The sequence below is a fragment of the Nicotiana attenuata genome, chromosome 7, assembly GCF_001879085.1.
Source record: "Nicotiana attenuata strain UT chromosome 7, NIATTr2, whole genome shotgun sequence".
In the NCBI taxonomy this organism is placed as follows: domain Eukaryota; kingdom Viridiplantae; phylum Streptophyta; class Magnoliopsida; order Solanales; family Solanaceae; genus Nicotiana; species Nicotiana attenuata.
This window is the reverse complement of record NC_031995.1, coordinates 59,255,040-59,265,910: the sequence shown is the minus strand read 5'-3', so window position 1 is coordinate 59,265,910 and position 10,871 is coordinate 59,255,040. Positions and strand designations below refer to the sequence as shown.

The following is a 10,871-nucleotide window of genomic DNA, read 5'->3' as shown; positions in this document are numbered from 1 at the left end:
GATGCCACCCCAGGGAAGGGAAAAAGAATCGACGAGCAATCCCAACCAAACCCCCCATCCCTTAATGAATTTTATAATATGGGATGTTAGGGGGGCAAACAGTGCTGAATTCAGGCGGCATTGCTCAGAAATGGTCAAACTGCACAAACCTCCACTGCTAGTGCTGTTGGAAACAAAGATAGCAGATCACAAAAAACTGACAGAAGAGCTACAATACGATATGCATATCTAATTCCCAGCAGTAGGCCACTCCGGAGTCATAGTTATCATGTGGAAAGAATCCTCCCTCCAAGTAGACAAAGTAGCAGTGACACCATAAGGTATACACGCCATGGTCATGGTCAGAAAGACCCTCTGGGATAACCTAGTTGATATTTCCAATAATTATAGTGGAAGTTGTTTATGGGTGGAGACTTCAATGAAGTCTTGAAAGCTAGGGACAAATTTGGGGGCAACCCCATCAAACCAAATAGGAGCAACCTATTTTGGAATTGTGTCAATAGCTGCCAACTTGTAGACCTAGGATTCAAGGGTAGCAAGTACACTTGGTCCAACAAGCGTTACAAAAATAGGTCTTGCCTCATCCTAGAAAGGATTGATAGGTGTTTTGCCAATAACCACTGGGTACATGAATACCCCGAGGCAAGCATTACTCACCTTGCAAGGACCTACTCTGACCACTGTCCTTTGCTAGTAAAGCTCAACAATAACACACATCTGGCCTCCACCAACCCATTCCGGTTCGAATCCATGTGGTGCAACCACCCAATGTTCCAAACACTCATCAGGGATTCCTTCCCACCTCACTCTACTCTGATCCCTTCCACCACTAGATTCAAAGAAAATGTTACCAGTTGGAACAAAACAACCTTTGGCAACATTTTGCACAAAAAAAAGACTCTTCTTGCCAGGATAGCTGGGATTCAGAAATCTCCTAGCTATCAAACTAGCATCTTCCTCCAAAATCTGAAGACCAGCCTTATAGAAGAGCTTGATTCAGTCCTCAAAAATGAGGAAGATTTCTGGAAGCTGAAAGTCAGAATTAACTGGCTCTCTGATGGTAATGCCAATATTAGATTCTTTCACACATCCACCCTTAACCGGAGAAGGAGAAACGGAATTCTATACCTTAAGGGGGAATCAAGGCACTGGCATTATGAACCACAGGAAATAAAAGATTCAATAACAAATTTCTTCCAGAAGCTCTACTCCACATACATTACTCAATCCCAAAGGAAAACCACCACTCAGAGCCCTAGGGACCCTCCCTTTATGAAATCCAAAAATCCTCTATGGCAATGCCCCTCAGAGATAGTGAAATCAAGAATGCCATCTTCTCATTCAAGTCTTTCAAAGCTCCAGGCCCTGATGGCTTACACCCTTTCTTCTACTAGAAATACTGGGACATTGTGGGAAAGGATGTGATCCTTTTCTGTACAAATTGTTTTTCAACATCCACAATGCATCTCCGATGAATGAGACACTCCTATGCCTCATTCCCAAATGTCCTCAGGCATTGATGATCAATAACTTTAGGCCCATAGGCCTATGCAACACTGTTTACAAAACTATCACCAAGATACTAGTAAACAGAATCAAGCCTTATTTGCCCAATATCATTGGCCCCTCTCAGGCTAGCTTCCTCCCCAACAGGAGAGCTTCTGATAATGCTATCATAGTCCAGGAATACATCACCCACTTTGGGAATATGAGAGGCAAAATACCCCACATGATCCTCAAGATAGACCTGGAAAAAGCTTTTGACAGACTTGAATGGTCCTTCATAAAAGAAACCCTTCATGTCTTCAACTTCCCCATTGCCACCATCAATCTCATTATGTCTTGTGTCAGCTCCTCATCCATCTCTGTCCTTGTCAATGGAGAGAAGACAAACTCCTTTAAGCCCACTAGAGGTATTAGGCAGGGGGATCCTTTGTCACCCTACCTTTTCATCCTCTGTATGGAAAGACTATCCAGGGCCATTGAGAGGAATGTCCAACTCAAGGAATGGTCCCCCATTAGCATTAGCAGATATGGCCCTAAGATATCACATCTCTTTTTTGCTGATGATCTAACACTCTTTTAATCAGGGAAATTGCAGCACTATTCTCAACACTCTCAAATCCTTTAATCAGGCCTCAGGACAGAAAATCAACCTTAGCAAGTCCAAAGTCTGTTTCAATGCCAACTGCCAACCACACCAAATGGAAACCATCTTTAACATCCTAGCCATTCAGGCATCAGCCACCTTTGGTAAATACCTTGGTTTCCCAATCTTCTACAAAAGGCCCACCCACAATGACTTCCAATTCATCATTGATAATCTACACACAAAACTGGCTGGATGAAAAACAAATACGCTTAATATGACTGGAAGAAATACCCTTGCAAAATCATCACTAAATACCATGTCTAACCATGTCATGCAATACATTAAACTTCCTTAAAAAACATCTAAAGAAATAGACAAAATCCAAAGGAATTTTATTTGTGGTACTACAAGTGTCAAAAGGAAAATGCATCTACTCTCTTGGGATACAGTCACAAAATCAAAGGCTAAGGGGGGTCTAGGAATACAAAAAGCTGACCGGAAGAACAAAGTAATTCACTCAGGGCTGGCATGGAGGCTCTACCAGAACCCCCATTCTCTCTAGGCTAAAACTCTTATAGCCAAACACTGCAACTGGAGACACCCACCAAAAAAATCAAAGTCAAACACCTGGCAATGCATCCTCAAAGGGTGGGAAACATGCATGCAAGCCAAAAGATGGGCTGTCCACTTAGGGAACAAAGTCAACTTCATTAATGACCCTTGGATCCCAAACCTCCCCTTAATCAGATCCATTATTGAAGGCCCTCTTACCAAAGAGGACATGGCCATTACAGTGGCCTCAGCTCATAACAATGGGGATTGGGACCTTTCTTCTATATCCCTAAACATACCCCCAAGTATCCAAAACACCTTCATCCCACCCAATCCAATAAAAGAAGATAGAATGATCTAGGGGCAACCACTAATGGGATCTTCACTTTAAAGTCAACATACACCCTCCTTCATAATCTTGAGCAATAAAATTGTGCAAACACAAGCAACAATTACATGTGGATCTGGAAATTAAAAGTTCCAAATAAGATCAAATCTTTCTTCTGGCTTCTTTTCCTTGATTGGCTCCCCACTGGGTCTTTCCTCCACCATATTGGGATTCAAATTGACCCAAAATGCTGTTTATGCAACCGGGCAATTGAAACATCTGCTCACATCTTCTTCGATTGTCCCAATACAAAAATATTTTGGACAAAGCTTGTTTCAGAAAGTACCAATCCTCTTTCAAGCCATGTCTCCTCCTTCACTAGTAAGGACTGGCAAAGCATATGGGATTTCGTTAAAAAGGAACCTTTCAACAACATCATCAATTGGGAAGACCTACTTCCTTTCTGCTCCTGACAAATCTGGCTCACAAGAAACAACAATTTTTTCAACAAAAGAAAGGATATGGTAAATACAAAAGCTGCCCTAGCAAAAGCAACTGAGTATATTACCATATTGATAAACAGAGCACCAACAAAGGACAGAACTATATGGGTCAAATGGACACCACCTCCAACCAACATGTATAAGCTCAACACTGATGGAGTTGGGAACCCTGATAAGGGAGGAGTCGGAGGTGTTTTCAGAAATACAAGTGGCAACTGGATTTTGGGCTACATAGGAAGTGTCCAACATACTACCAACACACAGGCCGAATTGCTTGTTATCCTAAAGGTCCTGCAAATAGCTGAAGAAAGGCAACTTACACCTTTGGAAATCAACACAGACTCCACAAAGGTAATTAGAATGCTTACTAACGGAAATCTTATTTTTGACTCAATGATCTTTGAATGCAGGTCAATCGTCCAAAGACTAGGAGACGTGATGATGAAGCACAACTACAGGGAGACAAACAGAGTAGCTGATCTACTAGCCAAGAGGGAGCCAAGAAGAACTTTTTTGGAAATATTTTTGTAACAATAATTCCTCCGGTGTTTCCCGCACATGCTTTTTGGGCAGACATCACAGGCACTGTTTTCTCAAGACAAATATTGGATTGTAATATTGATAATTTTAGTTAAAATGAGGGTGAATTAATATACCCCCTTGAAACAATGCTACTGTCAATTGGCACCCTAACGGGTAATTTCTAATGAAATGCATCGTTTTAACCAAAAAAAAGTGTATTGTCAACAATAGATAAAGTATGTCAAGACATAAATATTCTTAAAGAGTCACTTAGTATTATTACGTTAATTAGTTAACTATTAACATAAAAGGTGTTTGGCCAAGCTTTTAATTAATTAATGGCCATATGGTAGACATACCAAATCATACATGCTCCTTGCTAAATTGATTAATTTCTCAAATTCTACAGTATTATTTAGTGTGTTTAACAATTTTTGCATGTAGGGCAATCCCGAGTTATGATATTTACACAGAAAATTCAACGATCCTACACTTTACACCACTGTTAATTTCGTTTTCCAAAGAAATTAGTTGTTGGTTTTTTTTTTTTTTTTTTTTTGTATTTTCTTGGCAAAATATTTTAACATATCTCTAAACTTGACACGGATTATTAGTTACATCCGTAAACTATTTGTGGTCTTATTTACTCCCTCAACTTGGCCTTTTGAGAGCCATTACCCCCCTGGACGTTGATGTGACAAAGAGTGTGGGTGCACTCGCCTGCCACGAGGAATTTTCTGATTATGTGGTATTTTTTCTAAAAATAAAATATATTTTTACCTTTTTAAGTATGTTACTTTTTTGGATCATTTTTTTCGAATATAATTTATAATAAAAATTAGATAGAACTACGTTATTTAGACTAAATTTTTTTATTTGGCAAAAATAATAAAGTTTTAGTTAATCTTTTTTTGATTTTGATCTGAAAATAAAGATTTACTTGAAATAAATTGTCATGTGTATTTTTTTTATAACTTTTAGATGCTTTTACTATTTATTTCAATTAACTATTTATAACATATACTCATGATAGTTATCTCATACTTTTTTTTTATTATTTTTTATTCTTGTAATCCTTTTGTCATATCAAGGATTTACATTTGTACTTACAATTATCAAATTTTCAGATGAATATAATGGGGAGGTAATTAGGCAATTTGACAAAAAATACTTTATTCAGAGGTCCATTATTTCTTGTCAGAAGATGTCCATAGGTTAAACAGAAATTTCAAAATAACTAAACCAATTAATTTGAAATCTCTAAGAAAACAAACCAAATTGAGATTGTTTGGTTTGGTATTTCATAACCGAAAAATTGAACCGGAGTTTTCATAATCCAATTCGAAGTGCCTGATGTCAGAAGAAACGGAAAGTCATGTATTTTTTTTATAGCTTTTTATATGCTTGACCCTTGCTAGGAATTCCGGGTAACTTTCTGTATTCCTTAAGGTTACAGAGGAAGCTGACTTCCTGCGGTAGCCCCTTGGACCTTAGCCTCTTAAGGGCTATTTATTTCAATTGTATAAATCTTTATTTTCAGGTCAAATTCAAAAAAAGATTAACTAAAACTTTCTTATTTTTAGTCATATAATTTATTTAGCTAAAATAATGTAGTTCTATCCAAGTTTTATTATAAATTGTATTCGAAAAAATTATCCAAAAAAGTAATATACTTAAAAAGGTAAAATTATATTTTATTTTTAAAAAAAAAATGCCACATATACAGAAAAATCCACATGGCAGGCGAGTGCATCCCCACTCTTTGCCACATTAGCGTCCAGGGGATAATGACTCTCAAAAGGCCAAGTTGAGGGGTAATTAAAACCAATAGTTTAAGGTTGTAACTAATAATCCGTATCAAGTTTAGGTGGTGTTAAGGTATTTTGCCTATTTTCTTCCGCAGGAGAGTAGAAAAAGAAATTAAATGATTTTGAATTAGTGAGATTACAGTTTTATTTGTAGTTTTCTTTTTTCTTTTTGTCATTCAACTGTTTATTATAGTGATAATTAAACAGCTTTTATAGTACTCTGCTGTCTGCTGCTCCCCCCTCTCTGGGTCTCTATTTGTCGAAAAATCAGATCATAATCTACTAATATAAAATCCGTTCACGCTTTGGGTTGGATCCCCCGTCTCTTCTGCCATTATCTCGCGCGCCAATCCCTAACGTCGCCGGCGATTATGATGCGGCCCACCGTCCGATCACTAACTCTGTTCTCCTTCCTCGCCGCTTTCCTCGTCGTCTCGCCGGCGCTTGCTTCCGAGTCCGATCACAAGGTATAATGTTCGATATAGGAACCGTAGAAAACCCTAATTTCGGTCGTCTCTTTCAATTTCTTAATTTGTACGCATTCATTTTGTTTCTTTTCGGTTAGAAGCATCCTTATGCTTTTCAGATCCATGGGAGCTCCAATTGCGGAGATCTTCTTTTGCGCATTGCTTCTCTGATTCCGAAATTTTGCAAGTTGTGATAGATTGATTCATAAGGGAATGAGTGTAGTTACCGCTTTGTTAATGCAAATTTCATGGTTTGTCTTTCGATCTCAACGAACTTCCTTGCTCCTGATCTCAAATTTGTCATACAGGTGCTTTATATGCTATTCGTAGGTATAACACTTGTCTGGTTATATCTGCTGATTATTATGTTGTAAAATAGCGAAATAAAAGCCACTTAGAGGTCCTTCAGAATGTGTCTTTGCGGCTGTTATGAGGAAGATTCGATCATGGCCATTGCCTTCTGCAGATGATATGTAAATGTAATGACTGAGATTTGGTGTGGGATTATTTGCTTAATTTCATGCGTCTAAGATAGAAACGAGGTGATTTATGTGAGTTTGCATGGTTGGGTGCTGGAACTCAACTTATTACTATGAAAAGATCAAGAAAGGGACAAAAAAAGGTGATCCCTTTTTAGTTCAGATATTAAGATGGCTTCAATGTGTTGCTATTTGAGGAATTAGGAGCGACTAGACAGGTGGGACGCATTGTTGATGAAACCTTAGGATGGGAAGATCAATTTTCAAATAAGGGATGGCAAGCTGATGCCTTTTTTGTTCAGATTAGATGGCTTTATCAAATTGCTAATCGGTTGGTGGCGGGAGTGAATTGATGAGACAGGTGCACTACATTGTCGACGAACAAGGTTAAAGTATCCATTAAAAGTAGCTTCAGGGGTATACTCTATTATAAAAAGGCTAATTAGTGGACCTGGTAGAGTGGGTATCTAGTAGGTGCGCGTAGTGGATTGGCGGTGGTGCCAGAGAGTGTCGCAGTTGAAGATGTTGAAATCGTAGTTGATGGTGCATGTTGCATATATAACTATAAAACTTGCTTATTGACTGGTCCTGATGGGATTTAGAAACTTGAGCTGAAGTTTGTTCAAGTAACTAATGGCCATTCAGCAGTTTATTTGAACATATGGTTTTATTGTCATATCGATCTTAAGGGAGTAAGCTATGGAATACTCTATTATTTGTGACATATGTACTTTTTAAGCTCTCCATTTTTTATGGATTTGTAAATACAGATCGATATTGGATAACTTTAGCTGCCCCCTCATTTTATATTAATTCTGGCCAATGAGGCCTAACTCAAATGGTTAGGCTGTGGTGTTATAAACAAAAGTTCACAGGTTCAACTTCCACTTTCTTATTTCTCTCACCATGTGAGGTTTATAACTATACTGCTTTTCTGGGAAAGATCTTAAGAGCTACTCAGTCTTGCCACTTTCTCTTTCTCTTATATTATGATAATACTTGTTCCTGCCGCAAGGGTGATGATCTAGGATTTTCTATTCAGGAGTATTTGTAGCTCGTTTGACACTTCAATCTATTCAGTTCTAGCACTTATGCTGTCAATCTATTCAGTTCTAGCACAGTAGCACTTATGCTGCTTAATGGACAGATGTGGCGTAACGGCATTCACTACTTGATTAAAAAAAAGGGCATTCATGATTTACCTTATGGTTCAGGTGTTTGGTTAAGATGTTAATCCTATACCTTTCTTTTTGCTTGTGCTTTTAAGCAATGCAAGCTTGTCTGCTTCGTTGCCCTAAGTTTTGTTCACTTCTGCAAATTTGTTAGTTGAAGTATCTTCTAGAGAGGAGAAAATATTTAATCTCATATTTGTTTCCTGTAAATTCCTGGGAAGTATTAGAATGTGCAGTAATTAAGTGGATGTGTTGCTGCAATATGCTTTTGCTTTTGTTTCTTACTTAGGCCTTACTACATGCAAATGCTTCAATCTGACTCCTATGCTTTGTCCAACAGTATCAACCAGATGACCCAGTTACTCTGTGGGTAAACAAAGTTGGGCCGTATAATAACCCACAGGAAACATACAACTATTACAGCCTTCCATTCTGTCATGCTTCTGGTTCTCACAAGTGGGGTGGCCTTGGTGAAGTTTTGGGTGGAAACGAGCTTATTGATAGTCAGATTGACATAAGGTTTCAAAGTATGTGAATCCTCTTCAGTTTGACTCCTGGCTACTCTTATTTGCTTTGAGATTGACATGGACTATTTGTGTTTGATAGAAAACGTGGACAAGGGTAGCATTTGTGAGCTTGAACTTGATGAAGCGAAGGTCAAGCAATTCAAAGATGCTATTGAAAACAATTATTGGTTTGAATTCTTCATTGGTAACAAACTTTATTCTTTGGTATATTTTACTTGTTTTTTATTCTTTGGTATTACTTTAAAATTATGGCTGAAGGAAGTTTGAATTTGCAGTGAGAAGTTTAGATTAATTGGAACATTTTATGCATTCTTATGAAGATTCCCTGCAATGACACCTCTGCATGACTTTGAAACCCTTTTCTCGGTTTTCTTATCCCTTATTTGTTAGCAATTGCAAGAAAACAATGAGAAAATATCCTCCTATCTTAATGAGGACAAGGGCCTAATTCTTCTTGTGATGATCGATTCAACCTCTGATGAAAAGATATATCTTGGTTATATTTCATCTCTTCAACCTAAGCCTCAAACCGAAGCTATCCTTCGGAAATTGTAGAGTTCTAGACCAATGAAAATCTACGAATAGTATCTGTTCAGATACTGCCTATTCTTCTATTAAAATACATTTGCATTTGACGCCTAATGCATCATATATTGGTGAGGCTTCACCTCTCTGTTATTTTCTTATTGAAGTTTTGTTTTGAAAGCTGTTTCTACATTAATATAAAATATATTTTGTTATTTTTTGTTTAATTGCCACATTATTGTTGACTTCAAGTTAATTTGGTTGTCTTGATTTTTACCTACTTCTGTTTCAGCACTGAACTTATCCCCACTTTTTCCAGATGTTCTGCCTGTTGCTTTATTTTAGATTCTTTTGAATTCTAATGATTTTTCTTGTCTTGACCTTTACCTTCTTTTGTTTCCGGTTTGTTGAATTTTTTTCAGATGACCTGCCATTGTGGGGTACGTACTCTCTCAGTCTTTTGACTTTTCTTGGCAAGAGATGAAACGTAGGTGGGTCTAAGTTGTTTTTGCTTGTGTTATAGGTTTTGTTGGAGAGCAACATCCTGACAGAAACAGTGATAATAAGCACGTACTTTACACACATAAGAACATCCATATTAGATTCAATAAGGACCAGGTTTGTGACTTGATCATCTCATCCAATTTTGGTGGATAGTCTGCATATTCATTTTCACCATGACTTTGTTCTTGCAGATCATTCATGTCAATATTTCTCAAGAGGGCCCAAAGCCTTTGGAGGCTGGGAGAACATTGGACATGACATATTCTGTCAAATGGGAACCAACCAATATCAGTTTTGCTCGTCGTTTTGAAGTTTACTTGGATTACCCATTTTTTGAACATCAGGTGGACGTTAATTGGATAATTTTTTTCTTAATTTTATTGGTCACTCCAACGATTGAACTATTGATGGTGCATTACCTTAACACTGTTGACCTTTGCATGCAGTTTTTTCCTGACCGCTGTCTGTTGTTTTTAATATATTTAATCATTGTAGTTGGATCAATCTAATGTTTTAAAGCATCTCTTTGTATTTAAGTTAGCACCATAGGATTCATTTTTCCGCCGTATAGTTTGTAATTTGGTATGTACTCTGCAGATTCATTGGTTCTCCATCTTTAACTCCTTCATGATGGTCATCTTTCTTACTGGTCTGGTGTCTATGATATTGATGCGGACACTGAGGAATGATTACGCCAAATATGCTAGGGAAGATGATGACTTGGAGACTCTGGTAACAACCTCGTGGTTAAACAGCATTCTGTTAGATAATCTCTAGCCATTTAGGATTATTTTCTTAACCATTATTGTTTTCGTTTCAGGAAAGAGATGTGAGTGAAGAGTCTGGTTGGAAACTTGTTCATGGAGATGTATTTCGGACTCCTCGTACCCTAGTGTTACTTTCTGCTCTTGTTGGTACTGGGGCACAGTTGGCATTGCTTGTTCTCCTTGTCATTCTGTTGGCAATTGTGGGGATGTTGTATGTTGGGTATGTTAAATACTTGATATCAACCTTTGAACTTTAGTTGTTGCCTATTTATGTAGGAGACTAGGAGTATATTATATGGGCAATTCATGATAGGTCTGGTACTTCTATTTTCATGGTTTTGAGTTAAGTTATAGCATTGTCATGAAATTACTAGATGCTACAAGTAGTTGTTACAGTAGCTCTGTTTATTTGTTACTTTTTTAAGACGGTCAGCTGAAATAGAATTTGTGCATTCTTTTACAGGAGAGGAGCCATTGTTACGACTTTCATAGTATGTTATGCTTTGACATCATTCATTTCGGGCTATGTTAGTGGTGCAATGTACTCGCGAAATGGTGGTATGTTTCATTTCTTATCTATATATCCTTGTAGTGCACTATTCCTTTATCCCCCCCCCCCCCCCCC

General features: G+C 37.7%; 3 protein-coding genes across 3 annotated transcripts in view; all 3 read left to right on the top strand.

Moving 5' to 3' along the window:
- Positions 403–1,425, top strand: LOC109230077. The gene has a single exon (XM_019395609.1). It carries the CDS (start codon positions 403–405, stop codon positions 1,423–1,425), a length of 1,023 nt encoding a protein of 340 aa, XP_019251154.1.
- On the top strand, positions 3,494–3,954 carry LOC109230076. The gene is made up of 2 exons (XM_019395608.1): positions 3,494–3,826; positions 3,886–3,954. Exons 1-2 carry the CDS (start codon positions 3,494–3,496, stop codon positions 3,952–3,954), a joined length of 402 nt encoding a protein of 133 aa, XP_019251153.1.
- Positions 6,028–10,871, top strand: part of LOC109229168 (transmembrane 9 superfamily member 1-like) — a 6,778-nt gene continuing 1,934 nt past the window's right edge. The window contains exons 1-9 of the mRNA XM_019394513.1: positions 6,028–6,272; positions 8,264–8,450; positions 8,530–8,634; positions 9,398–9,415; positions 9,499–9,593; positions 9,671–9,823; positions 10,077–10,211; positions 10,300–10,466; positions 10,710–10,804. Coding sequence (XP_019250058.1) covers positions 6,177–6,272; positions 8,264–8,450; positions 8,530–8,634; positions 9,398–9,415; positions 9,499–9,593; positions 9,671–9,823; positions 10,077–10,211; positions 10,300–10,466; positions 10,710–10,804 — 1,051 coding nt within the window. The 5' untranslated portion in view covers positions 6,028–6,176. The remainder of the gene's footprint in view (positions 6,273–8,263; positions 8,451–8,529; positions 8,635–9,397; positions 9,416–9,498; positions 9,594–9,670; positions 9,824–10,076; positions 10,212–10,299; positions 10,467–10,709; positions 10,805–10,871) is intronic.